The 25,093-nt window shown below is 37.0% G+C and overlaps 2 protein-coding genes across 4 annotated transcripts in view; both read right to left on the reverse strand.

Annotated features, from left to right (window-relative positions):
* Nucleotides 1–25,093, reverse strand: part of IPO11 (importin 11) — a 298,239-nt gene that overhangs the window by 98,278 nt on the left and 174,868 nt on the right. For 2 of the 3 annotated variants that reach the window (XM_036887802.2, XM_036887801.2), the window contains exon 27: nucleotides 15,752–15,873. In XM_036887802.2, the coding sequence (XP_036743697.2) occupies nucleotides 15,752–15,873 (122 nt within the window). Of the gene's footprint in view, nucleotides 1–6,547; nucleotides 6,675–15,751; nucleotides 15,874–25,093 lie in introns of those variants that run through there. The other variant, XM_036887803.2, reaches the window with a different exon arrangement.
* Nucleotides 5,693–8,203, reverse strand: LRRC70 (leucine rich repeat containing 70). The gene is given in 4 exon segments (XM_036887804.2): nucleotides 5,693–6,573; nucleotides 6,576–6,785; nucleotides 6,788–6,988; nucleotides 6,991–8,203. Coding segments are annotated over 4 exon segments (1,854 nt in total). The 5' UTR covers nucleotides 7,685–8,203; the 3' UTR covers nucleotides 5,693–5,824.

The raw sequence follows: 25,093 nt of genomic DNA on the forward strand, positions 1-25,093 counted from the left end.
CATGGATATACAATAGGGAAATGACAGCCTCTTCAACAACTAGTGTTGGCAAAACTGGACAGCTACATGCAAGAGAATGAAACTGGATTATTGTCTAAGTCCACACACAAAAGTCAACTCAAAATAGATCAAAGACCTGAATGTACATCATAAAACCATAAAACTCTTAGAAGAAAACACAGGCAAAATCTCTTGGATATAAACATGAACAACTTTTTCCTGAATGCATCTCCTTGGGCTAGGGAAACAAAGTAAGAAATGAGCAAATGGGACTACATCAAATTAAAAAGCTTCTGTACAGCAAAGGACACCATCAGCAGAAAAAGGCATCCTATAGTATGGGAGAATATATTTGTAAATGACATATCCAACAAGGGGTTAACATCCAAAATATATAAAGAACTCCCATGCCTCAGCACCCAAAAAGCAAATAACCCAATTAAAAAATGGGTGTAGGTTATGAACAGACACTTCTCCAAAGAAGAAGTTCAGATGGCCAACAGGCCCATGAAAAGATCCTCCACATGGCTAATTATCAGGGAAATACAAATTAAAACCACAATGAGATATCATCTCATGCCAGTTAGGATGGCCAACATTGAAAAGACTAGGAACAACAAATGCTGGTGAGGATGAGGAGTAAGGGGAACCCTTCTCCACTGCTGGTGGGAATGTAAACTAGTTGAAGCACTGTGGAAAGCAATATGGAGGTTCCTCAAAAAATTAAAAATAGAAATACCATTTGACCTGGGAACTCTAATTCTAAGAATTTACCCAAAGAAAAAAACTTCTCAGATTCAAAAAGACTTATGCACTCTTATGTTTATCGCAGCACTATTTACAATAGTCAAGATATGGAAGCAATCTAAATTTCCATCAGTAGATGAATGGATAAAGAAGAGGTGGTACATATACACAATGGAATACTATTCAACCATAAGAAAGAAACAAATCCTACCATTTGCAACAACATGGATGGAGCTAGAGGATATTATACTCAGTGAAATACGTCAGGCAGAGAAAGAGAAATACCAAATGATTTCCCTCATTTGTGGAGTATAACAATGAAGCAAAACTGAAGGAACAAAACAGCAGCAGACTCAGAGACTCCAAGAAGGGACTAGCAGTTACCAAAGGGGAGGAGGGGTGGGGGAGGGCAGATGGGGAGGGAGGGAGAAGGGGGTTGTGGGGTATCATGATTGGTGCACATGGTATGTGTGGGGTCATGGGGAAGACAGTATAGCTCACAGAAGACAAATAGGGACTCAGTGGCATCTTACTACACTGACGGACAGTGACTACAATGCGGTATCAGGGGGACTCGATAATAAGGGTGTATGTAATAACCACATTGTTTTTCTTGTGAAACCTTAACAAAAGAAAATTCATATGAAAAAAAATCTTATGGGAATATTTGCCCTAGAAATAAAGACTATATGATTACATCTTTGAAAAAAAAAAGATGATCAATCATCAGTACAGAACTGTTTAGAAAAGAGATTAGACTGAAAAAAACCATCAATGCTTGTTTTGGATGCCTACAGGAGTTATTTGACAGATTGGTTCATGTTTTTTAAAAAGGGATATAAAAAAATTTAATAGGGATTTGGTAATTGTGGGGTTGAGGGTTTGACCTCACCATTGTAAATGTTGGACATTGTTAATACAAAGCTATACAATAAACAATTACAAAGTAATGATGAATACATACTTTCAGGACAAATGAAGAGTCAACTGTTCTAATGTTATTCAAGTTAAATGAAAAAGTACTTGTAATTTGGAGTTAAATTCCTGGGGAAGTGCTGAATATCACACAGTTGAGACCAAAATGAAGACAATGTGCTCCAAAAAACATGATTTACATGACCAAAAGGGGACTTTTATTAACAGAAAATAAATAAAGTAGTAGGATCCTAACTTCTGTAGGCTTTTTCTCCCATTTTTACAATACTTAAAAGCAAAGACAAAGGATAGACTTTACTGGTATTGTCGTGGTACAGATAAAAGAATTGAGTAAAAATACCCAATTACATGGGGATCTTCCTCCACCTCATAGCTTTGACACTTGAGTGTTTATATAATTCTTAAGTTTAAGAAATGTCTACATATACATGTTACACATTCGAATGTTCTATTTCTTGACCTGAGTGGTAGTTATGCAGGCGTGTCCACTGCTGTATGTGGTTTATATGATCAGTGAACATTTTTAAAGATATGTGTGTATAGTCCAAGGGCAAATATTTGTTATGTATTAACATTAGTACAGGTGAGATTTGATTTGACTCTACCACTGCTTGGAGGATCCCTAAAATACAAGGCAACTGGAAGGAATACACTACTTCCCACTGTTGCTTACTTCAGACACAGGTGGCCATGAGGCAGAGTGAATCAACAAATGCTGAAACTCTATGCATGAGGAAGTCAAGAGCTCCCCTCAGAGTAAAAAGAAGTTGATGGAAAACAAAGAGGTATCCAGAGATCCTCTTTCCTTGCTTCTTACAGGTTCTATACAATTCCTTCACTCTCCCCCAAGGCCCATCACATGTGACCTTCTATTTCCTGCTCACTCCTGTTGAAGTCTCTATCCAATACCACAGAAGCCCTCCCCCAAAATCTGATACCAAATGTCTCAATTCCATTGCTGGAAGAGGATTAAGAGTAAGTTTCCAGTTATCCCAGATATGAGATACCTGTTTCTGAAATTCCACGTTGGAATTCTCAATGTATCTAAAAGTTTTGATGTTATAAATAAATGGTGGTTGAGTTCCAGACTTCTCATTTGTTATAGAAAGTAGTGGGGATGGGGGTGGGGGCTTTTTTGGTAGCCCTGGAACCTTAACCACCTTTAATAAAATATAATGGAAAAAAATGGGATGTGTATCTAAAACTATCCTCTGAAACACAACCATTTAAGGGTGGAGTCTATGTTGAGTGTTCTAACCAAGAACTTTTACTAAACGGTAGAGAAATACAGAAATCTTAATTAGAGTAAACTTCTTTAGCTATATTAACTTATGAAATAAGTTAATAAAGAAATACAGAAATTTTAGCCAGAAACATCTATTCACATATCACTTCAAATTGGTTTTACCTTAAGTACTTAAAACTGTACAAATGTCAAACAACAGTAAAATGTGAATTTGGTAACATTTTTCAAAGGAACAGCTGATAAAAGCTGGAATGAACACTTAATTTCACTGTGTTCAACCACAGTTACATATAAAAATTGATATTAATAAGATTAGTTTTCTAGTTGAGCCTGATTTCAATTAGAAACTAGATATAAAAAAACTGATAGAATTTCTAAATTACCTTCTATGAATGGGGAAAATTTTAATATCAAGATACTCTGTTAAATGGAATTTTCCTAACTTTAAAAAGTCACTTATGCTGCTCCTAGATACCTTTAAGAGGACGGAGTTTAGGTGCTGGGGAATGGTGACATGGAGGGGTTTTTACCTTTAAATATTTTAGTTATTGCTTGAATTCTTTTTTCCAGTGAATATGTACTTTCAATAATTAAAAACTTAATTGGAGTTGCAGGAGTTGGGAAGAAACAGTAAAAAAAGAAGTGTTATTATTAAAAATATCTTTTCAGGTGAAACAAATACAACATAGTTTTCCACAATGAAATAAGTAATTTATGTAAGAACAAACTTATTTAAAATATACTCGTGTTTTCTGCTAAAATCACAATCAAGGACAAAGCTAGGTTGGGAAAAGGAATACACTGAAAAATCTTAGGGGCAGGGGTGGGTAAACTGCAGCTTTAATTTCTCTGCAATTTCTAGTATATCCCAAAAGCACTTCTCAGCTCCTTTCTGCTTTTCTCTCAAATCAAATATCTTAAGGCAGTGGTTCTCAAAGCATGATCCCCAGACCAGCAGCATCAGCCAGCTTGTTAAACTGCAAACTCACAAGCCCCACTCCAGACCTGGTGAATCTGGAACTCTGGGAGGGGTAGGGAGCAGTACCCTGTGTTTTAACAAGACTTTCCAGTGATTCTGAGTTTGAGAAGCACTGTCTTAAGTTTTAATGGACAACATAGAACACCTGTTTATAATTATTTTGGTTTCACAGTGCAAATTCAATAATTACCAATTGACTTAGAGACTACCAGACTGTTTCAAGCTAATTTCATATATGGATACTATTAACTCTAAGTAATAAAAATAGAAATTTGGGACAAGAGGAAGAATAGCATAAACATGAAATATATAATGCTTAGGAGGAAATTTTTAATATGTATATATGGCTCGAGTCACTGTTAACAGATTGGGCATGGGCACTTACTATATATATGCCTAATATTCTGCAGAGTGCTATACCAATATAAATATATGCTAATGGGAAAAACATCACATCACTTTCATGACTTCAATTACCATCTGTCTATATTAAAGATTTTCAGTCAAGGCTACTAACATCTCTTGGTGGGGCTCTTTCATCTTATTCACTTAATTGTCTACCAAAATCATGGCCCAAATGGTTGTTTTCACTGTTAAGAATGTATCATATACTTCTAGTGTACTTGACAGATGAAAGGTTAAAAATTACTGACATTTACTAGGTAAGACCTCTTTCCTAATCATCTGCTTGCTGGGTATTTCCACTTGGAGATCTGATATGAACCTCAATTTCAATATATCTAAAATTGAACACATAATTTTGCCCCACCCATATCTCCACTCCTTTAGCTTCCTTTGCACAGTGAATGAAGCACAAAGTTGCCTAAGCCAAAAACCTAACATCTTTAACTTCTCCCTCACCCACCACCCCTTGGCCAGTCACCAAGGCAGTTCATCTTACTTCCAAAGTAGCTCTAGAATCTACCTATGCTCTCTGCTTCATTGGACTGTGGCCCAGGCCTCCGTCATCTCTGCCTGGATTAGTCATTCAGATTCCTACCCAAATGATCCTGCCCCTAGTCTTCCTGCTCCTTCCAGAAAGAGTGTACTTTTTAAAGAGTAAATCTGATTATGTCACCCATTGTTTAAAATCCTTCCATGGCTCCTTGTTGCCCTGGGGAAAAAAAATGAAATTATAATATCCTTCTTCATCTGATAGTTCCCTTTAGCTACAAATCTCACAATACCACCTACAACTCCAGTTGTAATGAAATTTTAGCACCTAAAAAGTAGTATTCTTTCTCCTTTCTTCAACCCTTCTGATAAGATGTTACCACCACCTATTTTTCAGTTCTTCACTGGGCTAATTTCTATATACCCTTCATGACCCAGTGTCACTGTCACCTTTTCCATTCAGCCATCTCTCAACCCCACATACAACAGATAGTGGTACTCCAATAGTGGTACTTACCATACTGTACAAAAGCCATGTGTCTCCTCCTCTAGATTTCAAGCTCTACTGAGATTAGGAACTGTGTCCATGTTGTTCACGATTATAACACTAGCAAGTAGTTAGCAGAGTAGTGTGAAATTAAAAGCATGGGCTCTGGAGTCAGATAGACCTAAAAAGTATCCCAAATTGAGAATATGGGACAGTTCTCAAATTCACTCTGCCTAGATTTCCTTAAAATGTAAATAGTACAACTTTACAAGGCTTTTTAAAGATTAAATATATGTGAAGTGTTTAGAATAGTACTTGGTACACAGAAATGTTAACTATTATTACTACTTAACATAGTACCTATCAAAAAAAATATCCACTGAATGAATACAGTATTCACAAGTTATTAAAAATATATTTATTAAGGCTAAGCTCATATAATTCATATTTCAAAAAAAAGTTCATAATTCTATAAGGAGCTTTAATTTTATTCACGTCAATGGCACTCAAGTTTCCTTACAGTCAGTATCTAGAATTATAAAGCAGAATGTTCAAAGAGAATGACCTGTGCCTCACTTTCAGGAACAATTTGTTTATGAAGTCTAATCTGCTCCAAACCAGGGCTTCCTAGAGAATTTGGGGAAGTGTTACAAATTGAGGCAGTTACATTATACCTTGCTGACTCATAAAAGCTGTAGTATTCAAGTCTATTTTCCCCTGAGTTTTCTGGTGCCTTCAGTTTTTGTTTAAATTGAACAACTTTGTAGATCAAAAAAATGATTAAAACACAAGCTAAAATGAAAAAAGCCAGCAAAATGTCAAAAGCCTCATTCAACTTTTCAACTTCTTGTGTACAAATTAGAGCTGTTTTCCCTGATACTGAAGCAGCATCAATAGGTAAAGCACTGTTTTCTTCCAAGTTCAAGTTAGTGGAAGAAGTAAACTGCATTTGCACAGGTAACACTGCAGTAGTCTCTAGTGGATTAGCAAAGGTATTCTCTTGAAAAAATCTACTGGCAGGAGAAGTTCGAATTCGTTCCCAGAAAGTAACGCTTTCGGTATTTTCCAAATGTTTCCCGTTTGTGGTTACTTTATGCCAGGCCATCATTAATGCAGTGGTCTTGTGATGAATATGAAGAGATTTTATAGCCCAAGCGCTGGATACATTTGTAGAAGATGTAATACAATTTGTAAAGTCAGTCCACTTAATATAATGCAGTGCTCTGCCACGCATGGATGGGGGATTCTGACAATAGGTGTTTAGGGTAATGGCGGAAGATGCTAGTCGCGAAGGCCCAATAGTTTGCAGTTACATTCCCAAGGATTAGAATTTGCCTGAAGATGAGTCAGTGAAGACAATGGCTTAAGGACCCTTGGATGTACATCTGTAAGATTATTAAATGACAGATTAAGGATCTTCAAAGATGCTCCCATGTTTTCAAATGTATCATTATCAATGCTGATAATTCTGTTTCTCTCTAACTTAAGGTAAATAAATTCTTTAACAAGCTAAATGTGTCAGAATTTAAATTTTCTAAATCATTATGATTTAAGATCAAATGCTTTAAATTATTAGTTCCAGGAAACCCATCCCTAGTAACATTTTTAATTCTAGAATTTTTCAGGAAGAGATACTCCAAGTTTTCAACTCCTTTAAATGCAAAGGGCTGTATTGCTTCCATATGGTTATAAGACAAAGTCTCTTAATACTCTTAAGTACTTCAAAAGCATTTGATGGTACTTTTGTTAAATTATTACCTTCTAGATACAAACAATCCAGGTTTCCAAGATGTTGAAAGCCTGAGTCTGTTATCCTCAAAATGTTATTGTTTGATAAATCAAGTATCCGAAGAGCAGTCATACCAACAAAGGCACCACTCCCGAGGACAGTCAGGCGATTCCCTTGCAGATTTAAGTAGTGAACTGAAACTAGATCATTAAATACTCCTCTTGGAACAAAAGATACTTGATTAGACTGTAAATATAAATTACAAAGATTGGAAAGTCCTTCAAATATTCCAGGATCCAAGCGTTTTATAAAATTATTATTTAGATACAGAAAATATAGATGCCTCAACTGAACAAAGGCTTTTGGATATACATACACAATGCTAGAATTATCCAAATACAAGGCTACAGGAGAATGAAGTCCTGTTAACTCATTTTCATTTATATGAGATACATTATTTCCAGTCAGATATAGAAAAACTGTACTTTCAGGAAAATTCTTAGGAATACTTGAAAGGTCTAAATTACAGCATTTAATTTGTCTCCCAGTGCACAGCTGGCAAACAGATGAACATCCAAGTATCTTTTTATGGAATAATAATACAAGATAACAGATAACAAGTAGAAACAGTCGAAGGCAAGGCAGAGAAAAACATAATCCACACATAGCCCTTGGTTTTTCTGTTCATATCAGAATTGGCTATAAAAAAAGAAGGTAAAACTTTAAATCATCAAAATGTCTTAAAATGAAACATTTTATAATACTAGAAATCCTGCGTCCTATTTTTTTTTTTGTTAGGATCAACCAGTAACACTAAATAAATCATAATTATGGTGATAGCATAAAATGATGAATTTGGAATATGCTCTAGAATTATCAACATCTCCAGATCATTAACCTGTTTGACAAAATGACAATTCAAATTTAACGAACTGCAAAATAAATAATTTGCTAAGTTAACTTAAAATATTGTACCTGACTATAATAAAAGTGACAAATGATGGTGTAAGGATGACAGTCTGTGGATATAATGTATCCCTGTATCTTAAAGTCTAATATCAATTAAAAAACATTACAATACATGAAAATACAAATCCATTAACAGAACCAAACTCTATTTTAACTACAGTTTTTCACAAAACCAAAGCTTTCTTTGTTTCAGCTATAAGTTCACATTTAAATAAATAATCTTACCAAGAACAGGAAATTCACATTATTAACACTCGGCTGATTCAAGTAAAGGTTTTCTTTCTAAGTCTGAAGAGCGACATTTCTAAACTCCATTTCTTTCTGTGCCACTGTTGACCTCTACCCCTCCACCTTCTTTTCTTTCTTTTTTTTTTAAGTCACAGTTTGCTCAGGAAACACCACTCTTCACATTGGTTCCTCCACAGTCAGTGTATAAAACAGGGGTTACCATGGATACAGGAAACTGAGAGACAGGAAGTAATTTTATCTGTGTTTTCAAAGGTATTGTTAAAGGAAATATCAGGAACTTACTTTTTCAGAATGCAGTAAATTTGAGTTTTCCTCATGCGCATGCCTAAATATCTCATAATTTTATAAGTAACTATTTTTTTAAAAAAAGAAACCGGAAAATTTAAAATATTCGAACTAACAATATGCCTCAACAACAGATAGTTATGGAGTGGAAAAAGCAAGCTGAAATAAGATATAAGTAGAGTAATATAGTTTTTTGTGAATTATTTAAATGAAAAAGATATTTATATTGTTTTGAATACATATTAGAGAGTTCAACTTTTATTCCTTAAAAAAATAGGTAGCAAAAATAAGCAATTTAGAATGGTGAACACTATCTTCTGTGTTTTCTATTAATTTTTCAAAATAAATTCTGAGGATATAATATTAAATACTAGCAATTAGTACGTTAGTATATTAAGATACATGCCTTGGGTTGTATGCAGTTGCATAACAAATTACTGACAAATGCTATCTTTGGCAAAAAAAAGTTGGAGAGAGTGAAAGGGTCCTGCAGTGACTTTTCACTATACAACTGAATTATTTTTGATCTTTTAGAATAAAAAGTATCTGTGTATAATGTAACATTTTAAGGTAAGTATTTATAAAGAATTGACTACAAATTGTTACATCTTATTTAACCATTAATTTTTCAAAAAACTGATTGCTTAGGCTAATTCTGACTTTCATTAATATAATTCTCTTGACAGTACACTTAAAATATCAGTAGCATTATGTACATAATTGTATACTATAACTCCCTTTTGATATTAAAACACCTTTATTTCCTGAGAATTTCAAGAGAATCAAAATTTGAACTGAGGCATACAATGGAAAATAGCCCAATAACAATAAAAAACATTTTGCTTAATATAGGCAGAAATTTTAATGAGGAGCAGTTTCTCAATATAGTTTGCTTATTGGTTGCAAGGAAAAAAAGGGAAACCAGTGGAGACAACACCTCGACCAGAACGAACATGGTTAATGAAATGCAGCATGACCCCACATGCTGCTGGATGTAGTATTTCTAGGACACAACATCATTTATGTGTTCCATTACATGCTCAATCTGACCATGCTGACCATCTAATCATGATCAGACAAACTCCAAACGAGGAACAATCTATTCTGTTGAAAGAGAGGGAAAGAGGGGGTGAGAGAGAAAAGTACTATATTCCTCAAAAATGTCAGTGAGAGAAAGACTAGGGAAATGTCAATACAGAGTGAAAGAGACTATAAAGATATGACAACTAAATGCAATACCTGATCCTAGACTAAAGGAGTAAAAGGCCATGATTTACCCAACTTACATGCAAATGGTTCTGAAAATTAAGTACCATGTGTATGTAATGTATGTGCATGATGTATTGAGTGAAGAAAGAGAGACGGGAACACATGCAAAAAAATTCCAGGCTCTGACGTTCATGGAACTAGATATTAGTGGGGGGGGGGGGAGTCATTTAAAAAATACTGGACACCCAAATGCCCTTTGATGGTTGAAGGTGATACATCCACGCAATGGAATACTACTCAGCAATAACCAAACAACATTCTAATGACACATGCAACAGCTTGGACGAATTTAAAAGACATAATGCTACATGAGAAAGCTGATCTCAAATGGCAATCATCCTCTGATCTGTAGGCCTCACCATATGTGAATAAAAACAAAATTTACATTTCAAAGCACTCACAGCCCACTACTGAGGTGTGCATATTTAATAATGTTCTACTGAACAAATAAATGAGGAAATTAGTAAAGAATGAATGCTGGCAGCAAACAAGCAAACACTAGATAAAAAATTAATTAAAAGATATGAATCCTAGCATGTTCCCTATGTGACAACCTGGGCACCAGAAAAATGGATTTTAAAAATTTCCACAGAAAGAAATGAGTAAAATGATCTGTAACAGTTTTGTTAAGATAGAAACTAGTAATTGCATAATTCATCTCAGAGAATAAAACCAACCATTCCTTGAAGGCTCTGCCTTCCAAGGATCTATGCTCTATTCTGGGCCCAGCTTTCCATCTTTATTGCCCTCACTCCACTTGCCCTAATGGCTGCCACACTGGCCTTCTCGCAGTTTCCCAAAGGTGCCCTGACCCCTCCAGCCACAAAGCCTTTGCCCAGGTTGTTCCATCTTCTCGGATACTGACCTGCTTTCAACATGTTCACCAGAGTTAATTTCTCCCCTTCAGATCTCAGTTATTTCCTCAGGCACCCCCAAATCAGCACAGAGTTATCAGTCAACTAATAGTCAAAAGCCTTTGTGTCAAGTGAGCTTCCCAAAGGTGAGCAATGCAGAGAAGAACCATTTAAAAGACACTCTACCCCACCTGAAACCGGGCAGATAACCCTCTCCTCAAAGCCCTGTTCACTATGGGCTGACCTGAGCCCTCCTAGCCAGAATGTGGGAATTGGACTCACAGTTAAGGATGATTAGGGCAATGGATACATGCAGGAGGAGAGGATAAGAAAGTCAAGCAGGTGAAATAATAGCTTAGCCTTGATGTAAACCATTGTCATAGGACTTCAGTTCTATGATAATTCAGAGATAATGTCTTGACGTATGTCCTTGAGTTGGCTTACAGGAGCTGAGACCCCCACAGGATGGACCCCACGCTCACTATAACCACAAAGACCCTAGAAAGTTGGAGCCAGAAGACTGATGATTAAGATTCCCAAAACATCTCCTGCTGACCTAATCCTCAACCACTCAGAAGTTGTCTGTGAGCTAAGCTAATCGTGCATCCTGAGACCCTCACATATAACTTTGTCTTTAAAAATCCTTGCTTGTCAACCTAAGTGTCCATCAGTAGATGAATGGATAAAGATGTGGTACATACACAACGGAATATTATTCAGCCACAGGAAGAAAACAAACCCTACCATTTGCAACAACATGGATGGAGCTAGAGGGTATTATGCTCAGTGAAATAAGCCAGGCAGAGAAAGACAAGTACCAAATGATTTCCCTCATTTGGGTAGTATAACAAGAAAGCAAAACTGAAGAAACAGAACAGCAGCAGACTCACAGACTCCAAGAAGGAACTAGCGGTTAACAAAGGGAAGGGGCTGGGGAGGGTGGTTGGAGAGGCAGGGAGATGGGGATCAAGGGGCATTATAATCAGCACTTACAATATAGGTAGGTCATGGGGAAGGCAGTATAGCATGGAGAAGACAAGTAGTGACCCGGTAGCATCTTACTACGCTGATGGACGGTGATTGCAGTGGGGTGGCAGGGGGACTTGATAATATGGGTGAATGTAGTAACTACAATGTTGCTCATGTGAAAGCTTCATAAGATTGTATATCAATGATACCTTAATTTTTTTTTAAAGTCCTTGCTTGTAAGCCAACTGGGAGTTTGGGACTTTGAGCATTAGCTACCATTCTCCTTGGTCAGTGCCTTTTAGTACACACCTATTTGCATTCACTACACAGTGGTGTCAGTGTTAGGCTTGCTGCAAGTTGGGTCAGTAGAACTAGGTTTGAATGGTTCTGTAACACAATGAGATACCACTTCATGCCCAACTAGCATGGCTGTAATCAAAAAGATACAGGTGTTGCTAAGGATGTGAAGAAACTGTATGGAACCCTCATACACTGCTGGAAGGAATGTAAAATGGTATAGCTACTTTGAAAATAGTCTGGCAGTTCCTCAAAAGGTTAATCACGGAGTCACTGAATGACCCAGCCATACTCAACAGAAATGAAAACACCTATCTACACACAACCTTGTACATGAGTGATAGCAGCATCATTAAGAACAGCCACCTCCCACTCCCCCCAAAAAAATCAAAAACTAGAAATAGTTTAAATGTCATCATCTGTTGAATGTATAAACAAAATGTGGTATATCCATACAATAGGATATTATTCAGTAATAATACAAAATAAAATACTGATATATGCTACAATATGGGTCAACCTTGAAAACATGCTAATTTTAAAAAGCCAGCCACAAATGATCACATATCATCTACTTCTATTTATCAGAAATGTTTGGAATAGGCAAATCTATAGAGCAGAAAGTAGATAAGTGACTGCCATGGGCTAAGGAATGATGAGACAATAAGGATGTTAAAGAGAGCAAGATTTCTTTTGGGGATGAGGAAAACATTCTAAAATTGACTGCACAACTCTGTGGATATAATAAAAGCTACTGAATTGTACACTTTAAATGGGTACTTCCATGGTCTGCTTTAAAGGATGAAAATAAAATCCTACCATGTTAAATACTCACTTAGGAACAGATGTTTAAACCAAGTATAATTCAGGTAAAACAACCTGTCCACAACTTAAAAATTGTAACTGCCTTTTATTTAACTATATTTAAACTATACCAAAATACTGCTCTTTGGAACCTACCTTGATTTTACTAGTCTGATGTTTTAAAAGTTGTAAAGTGACTCAGAAAATTATCTGAGAAAATTCTTAAATAATAGTAAATTTCCAAATGCTGGTATATATATTATTCTTGAGATAAATGAGAATTATGGAGACATTTAGTAAATCTTACACCCTGAGGACTTTATTATAGGCTATTTCTCCTAAAAAGCAAACCTTCATACCTAAAAACCCACTGTTTTATCAATCACTTTCAATTGTTCAACTAGTTCATGTTAAATAGTCCCCACTGGTATATTCCTTAAATCTAACAAAAAAAAGAAGTGAAATTCAAAATTCTTAAAACACTTGATCTCAAAGAACTCATCTAAAATTCTTGGAACTACATCATAAAAATGGGTCTTTGAAATTGGAGGATGAACTATTTTAAACAACAGAGTCAAAGGAAAATTTGATTATTCTCATTGTCATCTACAAGTAATAGTTTTTGTTTAATCTGTGCCTTTGGAAAAAAACTCTTTGGATAACATTAAAAGAGGTAGATGTAAATGCTATTTTCAAATAAACATTAGCTGAAAAAACATTACTCTCTCTATGTATAAATTATAGATCCAATGAGAGAAAATATAAACGGATATAAACTTGGAATTATACCAGCTAAAGAAATAATAAAACAAAAAGGACACAAAACAGTGGTAGCACACAATTAAAAAAAAAAATCACTTTATGTTCATAAGGTTACCAAGAAGATACACCAAGAATGTAGAGAGCAGACAGAAACAGTATCATGTATCCATAAGTTGATGATGATGTAGACTACTACAGAAGAACTTCAAGCAGGTGACATTCCTTAGAACATATGTGGTTAACACATCTTTTTAATGAACAATATACAGATACTCGGTATACCTGAATATGTACTGAATTAAAAACAAATGCATGTACACACAAAGACTTAGCTTTTAGAACTTTGTACTACAGTAAATGGATGGATGAAGAAAGGGTGGAAATAAAAACAACTAGCGTCACCTATCCAGACAGTCTGACCTTGCATACATAAACTTATTGAATCTATACAATACTTTCATGAGGAAGATACTATTAACATCCCAATTTTAAAAACCAGAAAACAAAGGCACAGGGAAGTTAAATAACTTGGCCATGGTCATTAGCAAGTGACTGGTGGCGTTCACTGAATTTGAGTGTAGGTCTAAAGTCTATAGTCTTTACCAAATTAATCAGAAGTAGTGGATTAGGGTAAAAGAGTTTAACAGTTTTCCAAATGATCACCCTAAAGATAGTGATTCTAAACTGAAGGTGGGAGGTTCTACTGGCACCCAGTGGGTAGAGGCTGGGGATGTTGCTAAATAGCCTACAATACAAAGGAGAAACCCCATGACAAATAGTCATCTGGCCACACATGTCACTAGTACTATGGTTGAGAAATCCTACTTTAGAAGAGCATAGTTCTGCATTTGAAAATCCATTATAATGAAAGGAGAAGAAAATAACATTTACCAATTTAACCTGTTTCAAAAAATCATTATCAACATTATTCTTAAGACCTGTTTATTTCAGGCAAGAGAAATGTTATACCACAAAGTCTAAAACAAATGTAGGAACAGGACATTACTTTATATGGAAGATTAACCAGGAAATATCACTGGGGATTCAGAAGGGGAGGAAATTTCTTCAAACTCCAACAACTTTGTAGTTGTAAGTAGAAGAAAGGTTAAAATGGGAAGCGATAAAACTGCTGACTTAATACATCAACATTCTTCCACTAGGGTACGTGAAAACAAATCTTTCTAAATTATGTCATTGGCCAATAAACTATGTCCCAAATTTCTACAGCAATTAAGTTTTTTGTTTGGTTTTCAGATCATTACATTTTCTGTATCACTGTTTCTTTAGTCAGTAATCCATTATGAGGTCACATCATTACTCTTTAAAATTCTATTACCACATTAGTCAAGAGTTTCTTGGTACCCTTAAAATGACATGAATTCACTACTGTCCAATGGATTTTTCAATACGTACTTAATTTTAAAAACAAAAATCTTACCTCCTTATCAAAAAGCTATCTCCTCACAACTTCCAAATTTGAAATTTTTATGTTTAAGAGAATTTTAACTCTTAATAAAGTTATGTCCTTTAATTTATATATAGACTGACATGGCACCCAGCCTAAGAATTCCTTAAACTTACAGAAGCTTTGTATTTTCCTAAGAGATGCCAACTATTTCCACAACTTATATATCAACAATATTTCTGAGCCATGCACTCATATAAAATTAAATATTGAAGCAAATAAATAGTATTCTGATTTTTAAAAATGTAAAACAAATATGCTTTGGATATAATTATCTATCTTTCTACACCTAACCTATGTCATTTCTAGTTTCTCCTCAATAATCTCAGTATTTCACGTTCAAGAAAACATAATGACTTCATCTACATAAGGAGAAAAAAACAACTTGCAAACTTCTTTAGATAATTCAAATAATAAAATTATATAACATATTTTTTAATTACTAGAAGGATAATATATTTTATGAAGTGCCACTGACACTGAAATATTATTTATTTAATATATCTATGCATAAAGAAAGAACCTAAAATAAGTCTAATAAAATCTTTTATTTAAAAAACTGGAAAATCAGACAGGAATAAAATTAACTGGTGAAATGAATATGACCAAGTTGAACTGCAGTGTTCTCCACTCCCATTCATACCTTTTAAGATCTAGACCAACACTGGCCATGTCATTATCTACTAACAAAATTAGCATATGTATGTTTAAAACAACACTGCCCCACAACACACAGCAGTAACAATGACCAAAAACAGTGCTGATACTTTGATTTTTAAAGAAATAAACTTTAAGAAAACATTTCCTCACCTATTATCAGATGGCAGAAGAGAAAGCAAAGCCAAAGCTGAAAGTTTCCTTCTTTCAGGCTGGGTAATGTTGTCCATGCGATCAACCCACATTTCAATCATGTTTCCCAAAAGCTGGTCCATCTGAAAAAAGACCAGGAGGCGTCTCAAAATATTTGAAATGTTTACTTGTGTGTAAGTGTTGATAAAGGCTAAGACCTCATAAGGCACGGGCAAGCCTTGAGCTGGAAAGGAATAATTTGAGCAAAGCCAGAAAATTACTCCAATTAATCTTCAGAGCCAACTAATTCTGAGAGCTAAACAGATATGCTCAAAACCAGTATGCAGCCAGTAAACGCTTTTAGTAATTTCACCTAATAAATCCCCAATCCAATACACTCCTCCTGGAACACTAAAAAAGTAAGTATGTTTTTCAGAACTGTCAACGTGTACTTAGGCTACAGTGGTTTTCCCAGGATTAGCGCTCGGTGTTGACGATTTGCTGGCCAGGTCTGTTGCCGCTTTCTGGGTAAAGGACAGGTCACAACCTCAACTTGCATAATTTCAAAGGAAAACAAGTCATTTCCCATGACATTTATATGCTACATTAAAAGTAAATCTACACAACACAGAATTGGTTAGTCTGACAATTAATTTAACCCACCAGCTCAGGCAGGCTAAGGTGTCCAGCTACTCTGGTGGCTAAGATGGTCAGCTGCCTGGCTCCTGGCCTAGATGCTGCAGATGTGACGCACAAGTGTAATGTGCTAACTTCAAGTAAAGGAGATTATTCTAGATATTTCAGTTCGGCTTTGATCAGTTGAAAGCCTTAAGAGCAAAACGAGTTCCCCAGAAAAGAAATTTTGCCTCAAGATTGTGACATAGAAATCCTGCCTTAGTTTTCAGCCTCCCCTCCAAAATTAGAACTTACCCGTCCTTACAATCATGTGAGACAATTCTTTAAAATCTCACCTCCCTTCTCTCTCTTTGACATGAGTATACACATTCTCTCTTTTGAGCTCTCTGCCTCTCTACACATGCATGCGCGCGCACACACACACACACACACACACACACACACACACACACACTCACACTTCTACTTTCCTGGAGATCTCTGCCTGATTCAGTTACAATCTGTAAAGTAAGACATCAACCAACTGTAACTGATCATGTAGACTGAAAGTGGATCTCAGGGTTTACTTATAAACACTTATCCACTTCTCGTGTCTTTTTAAAAATGCATTTAATGTCAAAATCTCTACCTCATGGATTTTTGTAACATAAAATCAACCTTAAGTTCTCATGCTTTTTTTACTTTCATGCTTCTACATTTTTTCCAAGAAATGCTTGAACACATTTAAAAAAAAGTTAAGACAATCATTCATATCTGAGTTCTCCAAACTGTGTACTGCATCCTAACATGTCACAGTGAATTCACAGAATGCTTAAAATTACTGAGAAAAACAGAGACATTTCTCAGATGCTGTTAAAAACTATCAGCTCAAGGTATTTCCCAGTTTCAACATTATACTCCTTTGATGACTTCATATCTTTACAAAGTACTATCCCAAAATGAAGGTAGAACAGAAAATGAAGGTGGAGGTGTCCAATCTGATTCCAGTTTGAAAATCTGGGTAGTGTCCAATAGACATACATATACTCTTAGTCAGTAATTGTGGTAATGAAATGAAAATTTTATTCTTTCTTTAAATTTTTGTGTTTTTCAATAGCTACTATGTTATTAGCACATAAATAGACACTAAGTTGACTGGACCTAACCACTGAATAATAGGAATTGTTAGACATTTCTATTTCTTTCGGCCTACGAGCACTGTGAAAATCTTATTCGCACATCAAGGGCACCATAAACCAAGACAGAGTGGTAACTTCTAATTTATACCATGGTGTCTTCAATTCATATTTTATTTGGAAACAAATGGTATAGATGCTCTACAGATTTATTGCAATTAATACCTAGTGAGCAAGACTTTAAAAGGTCACAAAATACAAACAGGACAACTTTAATATATGTTGATGACCACTGATAGTAAATCATAAAGCAGCAAAAGAAATTAACCATATTTTCGGAGAACTAATTTCTAAAATCAAAATACTTCTTAAGCAATATAATAAAGTAAAAGATGAGAATTCTCTACTTTGATAATGTTTGACAAGCTCTAGCCTCACAAATGCAGATATAAACTAATCTGTTGATGATTATCACTTAAATAAATCTCTATTGCAGGAAAAAAGACCTCTATTTCCGAATGGTTCCATAGTTTTAACCTTTTAGAATGTAAGCTATAAATAAATCTTTAGAAAAAGGAATTGCGAGGGGGCGGAAGATGGCGGTGTGAGTAGAGCAGCGGAAACCTCCTCCCAAAACCACATATATCTATGAAAATATAACAAAGACAACCTTTTCTAGAATAAAGACCAGAGGACACAGGACAATATCCAGACCACGTCCGCACCTGAGAGAACCCAGCGCCTCGAGATACGGGTAAGATACAAGTCCCAGCCTGGTGGGAGCCGAGCGCCCATCCCCCCAACTCCTGGAGGGAGAAGAATAGGCAGAGCGGGAGGGAGATGGAGCCCAGGAATGCCGAACACCCAGCCCCAGCCATCCGGGACAGAGTGCAGGGCCCTGGATACTAGGAAAACAGGGCAGCAAGAACAGTGAGCGGGCACTGGTGGCCAGGCGCTGGAAGACACCAGAAAAGCGGGCGCACATTTTTTTTTCTTTTTTTCTGTTTTGTTTTGGCAAGCACTTTTTGGAAGCCTTAAAGGGATAGGGACCCCAATACTAGGGAAACAGGGCAGCAAGAACAGTGAGCGGGCACCAGACGCCTGGCACCACAGGACACCAGAAAACGAGCTGTTTTGTTTTGGCGAGCGTTTTTTGGAAGTCTTAAAGGGATAGGGGCCCCAATACTAGGGAAACAGGGCAGCAAGACTGGTGAGCAGAAGCCTGAGGCTGGCGCCGGAGAATAAAGAAAAATGAGCGACCACTTTTTTTTTTTTTTTTTTTTTTTTTTGGAGGTCGTCGTTTTGTTTTGGCGGGTGTTTTTTGGAAGTCTTAAAGGGGCAGGGCGGGACACTTAATACAGAGGTAGGGAATTCGGGGATCTCTGGGCACCCTAACCCCTGGGCTGCAGGGAGCAGGGAGGCCCCTTACGGAGATAAATAGCCTCCCAGCTGCTCCCGCTACAAAGCGACTCCACCACTTTGGAGTAGCTGCCCGAGCCAGGCCACGCCCACAGCAACAGCGGAGATAAACTCCATATCAGCCGGGCAGGAACCAGAACCCTGTCTGCGTGCAGCTGCGCAGCACAAGCCACTAGAGGTCGCTGTTCTCCCAGGAGAGGAGGGCCACAAACCAACAGGAAAGGAAGTTCTTCCAGCCGTCACTCATCCCAGATCTGCAAACTATTCCTACCACCATGAAAAGGCAAAGCTACAGGCAGACAAAGATCACAGAGACAACACCAGAGAAGGAGACAGACCTAACCAGTCTTCCTGAAAAAGAATTCAAAATAAAAATCATAAACATGCTGAAAGAGATGCAGAGAAATACGCAAGAGAAATGGGATGAAGTCCGCAGGGAGATCACAGATGCCAGAAAGGAGATCGCAGAACTGAAACAAACTCTGGAAGGGTATATAAGCAGAATGGATAGAATGCAAGAGGCCATTGATGGAATTGAAATCAGAGAAAAGGAACGCATAGAAGCTGACATAGAAAGAGACAAAAGGATCTCCAGGAATGAAACAATATTAAGAGAACTGTGTGACCAATCCAAAAGGAACAATATCCGTATTATAGTGGTCGCAGAAGAAGAAGAGAGAGGAAAAGAGATGGAAAGTATCTTAGAAGAAATAATTGCTGAAAACTTCCCCAAACTGAGGGAGGAAATAATCGAACAGACCACGGAAATACACAGAACCCCCAACAGAAAGGATCCAAGGAGGACAACACCAAGACACACAATACTTAAAATGGCAGAGATCAAAGACAAGGAAAGAGTTTTAAAGGTACCTAGAGAGAAAAAGGTCACCTATAAAGGAAAACCCATAAGGCTAACATCACATTTCTCAACAGAAACCCTACAGGCCAGAAGATAATGGCATGAAATATTTAATACAATGAAACAGAAGGGCCTTGAACCAAGGATACTGTATCCAGCACGACTATCATTCAAATATGACAGTGGGATTAAACAATTCCCAGACAAACAAAAGCTGAGGGAATTTGCTTCCCACAAACCACCTACCTCTACAGGGCATCTTACAGGGACTGCTCAAGATGGGAGCACTCCTAGAAAGAGCACAGCACAAAACACCCAACATATGAAGAATCGAGGAGGAGGAATAAGAAGGGAGAGAAGAAAAGAATCTCCAGACAGTGTATATAACAGCTCAATAAGTGAGCTAACTTAGGCAGTAAGATACTAAAGAGGCTAACCTTGAACCTTTGGTAACCATGAATTTAAAGCCTGAAATGGCAATAACTACATATCTTTCAATAGTCACCCTAAATGTTAATGGGCTGAATGCACCAATCAAAAGACACACAGTAATAGAATGGATAAAAAAGCAAGACCCATCTATATGCTGCTTACAAGAAACTCACCTCAAACCAAAAGATATGTACAGACTAAAAGTCAAGGGATGGAAAAACATATTTCAAGCAAACAGCAGCGAGAAGAAAGCAGGGGTTGCAGTACTAATATCAGACAAAATAGACTTCAAAACAAAGAAACTAACAAGAGATAAAGAAGGACACTACAAAATGATAAAGGGCTCAGTCCAACAAGAGGATATAACCATTCTAAATATATATGCACCCAACACAGGAGCACCAGAATATGTGAAACAAATACTAACAGAACTAAAGGGGGAAATAGACTGCAATGCATTCATTCTAGGAGACTTCAACACACCACTCACCCCAAAAGACAGATTCAACGGGCAGAAAATAAGTAAGGACACGGAAGCACTGAACAACAGAGTAGAGCAGATGGACCTAATAGACATCTATAGAACTCTACATCCAAAAGCAACAGGATATACATTTTTCTCAAGTGCACATGGAACATTCACCAGAATAGACCACATACTAGGCCACAAAAAGAGCCTCAGAAAATTCCAAAAGATTGAAATCCTACCAACCAACTTTTCAAACCATAAAGGCATAAAACTAGAAATAAACTGTACAAAGAAAGCAAAGAGGCTCACAAACACATGGAGGCTTAACAACACGCTCCTAAATAATCAATGGATCAATGACCAAATCAAAATGGACATCCAGCAATATATGGAAACAAATGACAACAACAACACTAAGCCCCAACTTCTGTGGGATGCAGCAAAAACAGTCTTAAGAGGAAAGTATATAGCAATCCAAGCATATTTAAAAAAGGAAGACCAAGCCCAAATGAATGGTCTAATGTCACAATTATTGAAATTGGAAAAAGAAGAACAAATGAGGCCTAAGGTCAGCAGAAGGAGGGATATTAAAAAAGAGCAGAGAAGAAATAAATAAAATTGAGAAGAATAAAACAATAGCAAAAATCAATGAAACCAAGAGTTGGTTCTTTGAGAAAATAAACAAAATAGATAAGCCTCAGGCCAGACTTATCAAGAGGAAAAGAGAGTCAACACAAATCAACAGTATCAGAAACGAGAAAGGAAAAATCACGAAGGACCCCACAGAAATACAAAGAATTATTAGAGAATACTATGAAAACCTATATGCGAACAAGCTGGAAAACCTAGGAGAAATGGACAACTTCCTTGAAAAATACCTTACATGATTGATCCAGAAAGCAACAAAAAATCTAAACAGACCAATTACCAGCAACGAAATTGAAGCGGTAATCAAAAAACTACCAAAGAACAAAACCCCCGGGCCAGATGGATTTACCTCGGAATTTTATCAGACATACAGAGAAGACATAATACCCATTCTCCTTAGAGTTTTCCAAAAAATAGAAGAGGAGGGGATACTCCCAAACTCATTCTAAGAAGTTAACATCACCCTAATACCAAAACCGGGCAAAGAACCCACCAAAAAAGAAAACTACAGACCAATATCCCTGATGAACGTAGATGCAAAAATACTCAACAAAATATTAGCAAACCGAATTCAAAAATACATCAAAAGGATCATACACCATGACCAAGTGGGATTCATCCCAGGGATGCAAGGATGGTACAACATTCGAAAGTCCATCAACATCATCCACCACATCAACAAAAAGAAAGACAAAAACCACATGATCATCTCCATAGATGCTGAAAAAGCATTTGACAAAGTTCAACATCCATTCATGATAAAACTCTCAGCAAAATGGGAATAGAGGGCAAGTACCTCAACAGAATAAAGGCCATCTATGATAAACCCACAGCCAATATTATATTGAACAGCGAGAAGCTGAAAGCATTTCCTCTGAGATTGGGAACTAGACAGGGATGCCCACTCTCCCCACTGTTATTTAACATAGTACTGGATTTCCTAGCCACGGCAATCAGACAAAACAAAAAAATACAAGGAATCCAGATTGGTAAAGAAGAAGTTAAACTGTCACTATTTGCAGATGACATGATACTGTACATAAAAAACCCTAAAGACTCCACCCCAAAACTACTAGAACTGATATCGTAATACAGCAAAGTTGCAGGATACAAAATCAACACACAGAAATCTGTGGCTTTCCTATATACTAACAATGAACCAACAGAAAGAGGAATCAGGAAAACAACTCCACTTACAATTGCATCAAAAAAATTAAATACCTAGGAATAAACCTAACCAAAGAAGTGAAAGACTTATACTCTGAAAACTACAAGTCACTCTTAAGAGAAATTAAAGGGGACACTAACAGATGGAAACTCATCCCATGCTCGTGGCTAGGAAGAATTAATATCGTCAAAATGGCCATCCTGCCCAAAGCAATATACAGAATTGATGCAATCCCTATCAAACTACCAGCAACATTCTTCAATGAACTGGAACAAATAATTCAAAAATTCATATGGAACCACCAAAGACCCCGAATAGCCAAAGCAATCCTGAGAAAGAAGAATAAAGCAGGGGGGAACTCACTCCCCAACTTCCAGCTCTACTATGAAGCCATAGTAATCAAGACAATTTGGTACTGGCACAAGAGCAGAGCCACAGACCAATGGAACAGACTAGAGAATCCAGACATTAACCCAGACATATATGGTCAATTAATATTTGATAAAGGAGCCATGGACATACAATGGTGAAATGACAGTCTCTTCAACAGATGGTGCTGGCAAAACTGGACAGCTACATGTAGGAGAATGAAACTGGACCATTGTCTAACCCCATATACAAAAGTAAACTCAAAATGGATCAAAGACCTGAATGTAAGTCATGAAACCATTAAACTCTTGGAAGAAAACATAGGCAAAAACCTCTTAGACATAAACATGAGGGACCTCTTCTTGAACATATCTCCCCGGGCAAGGAAAACAACAGCAAAAATGAACAAGTGGGACTATATTAAGCTGAAAAGCTTCTGTACAGCAAAAGACACCATCAACAGAACAAAAAGGAACCCTACAGTATGGGAGAATATCTTTGAAAATGACACATCCGATAAAGGCTTGACGTCCAGAATATATAAAGAGCTCACACGTCTCAACAAACAAAAAACAAATAACCCAATTAAAAAATGGGCAGAGGAACTGAACAGACAGTTCTCCAAAAAAGAAATACAGATGGCCAACAGACACATGAAAAGATGCTCCACATCGCTAATTATCAGAGAAATGCAAATTTAAACTACAATGAGGTATCACCTCACACCAGTAAGGATGGCTGCCATCCAAAAGACAGAGAACAACAAATGTTGGCGAGGCTGTGGAGAAAGGGGAACCCTCCTACACTGCTGGTGGGAATGTAAGTTAGTTCAACCATTGTGGAAAGCAGTATGGAGGTACATCAAAATGTTCAAAACAGACCTACCATTTGACCCAGGAATTGCACTCCTAGGAATTTACCCTAAGAATGCAGCAATCAAGTATGAGAAAGATCAGTGCACCCCTGTGTTTATCGCAGCACTATTTACAATAGCCAAGAATTGGAAGCAACCTAAATGTCCATCGATAGATGAATGGATAAAGAAGATGTGGTACATATACACAATGGAATACTACTCAGCCATAACAAAAGGGCAAATCCTACCATTTGCAGCAACATGGATGGAGCTGGAGGGTATTATGCTCAGTGAAACAAGCCAAGCGGAGAAAGAGAAATACCAAATGATTTCACTTATCTGTGGAATATAAGAACAAAGGAAAAACTGAAGGAACAAAACAGCAGCAGAATCACAGAACTCAAGAATGGACTAACAGGTACCAAAGAGAAAGGGACTGGGGAGGATGGGTGGGTAGGGAGGGATAAGGGCGGGGAGAAGTAGGGGGATATTAAGATTAGCATGCATGGGGGGGTAGGAGAAAAGGGAGGGCTGTACAACACAGAGAAGGCAAGTAGGGATTCTACAACATTTTGCTATGCTGATGGACAGTGACTGTAAAGGGGTCTATAGGGGGGACCTGGTATAGGGGAGAGTCTAGTAAACATAATATTCGTCATGTAAGTGTAGATTAGTGATACCAAAAAAAAAAAGAAAAGGGCAGTTCCTGTGTGGTAACCTCCAATGAGTTCTACACAAGGGTATAAAGGGCATATAAAAGTGTAGGCAAAGGGTCTGTTTCCGTTTATACAGAAGATCAAAGCTTAATTGGGCTACCCCGAAAATGAACTAAGATACGATATGAAGAAGAACTTCCAACATCAGCACTCTCTGGAAGACTCATGCCAGAAGATGATCATCAAAAAACCCCAACAAAGATCCACGCACTCCTACAGGTGTAGATGCACTCATCCCACCAGTTCCTGGTCTTGTCATGGGAATGAAGAAGGAGATATCTAAGCTGGCCTGTTCATACAGTAAAACAACAAATTTGACTGGATCTATACTGTTGGAACTCAACCAAGAATTAGGAGAAGTGCAAATTGTAGCACTCCAAAATCTTACAACTACAGACTATTTACTGCTAAAAGAATACATGGGATGTGAACAGTCCCCAGGAATGTGTTGTTTTAATTTCTCTGATTTCTCTCAGACTGTTCAAGTTCAGTTGGACAATATCCACCATATCATAGATAAGTTTTCACAAATGCCTAAGGTGCCTAACTGGTTTTCTTGGTTTCAATGGAGATGGCTCGTAATTACAGGTATGCTTTGGTTACGTAACTGTACTCCAATTATGTTAATGTGTATGCGCAATTTAATTAGTAGTTTGAAACCTATACACGCTGAAGT

The sequence above is a fragment of the Manis pentadactyla genome, chromosome 2 (assembly GCF_030020395.1).
Source record: "Manis pentadactyla isolate mManPen7 chromosome 2, mManPen7.hap1, whole genome shotgun sequence".
NCBI classification, from domain to species: domain Eukaryota; kingdom Metazoa; phylum Chordata; class Mammalia; order Pholidota; family Manidae; genus Manis; species Manis pentadactyla.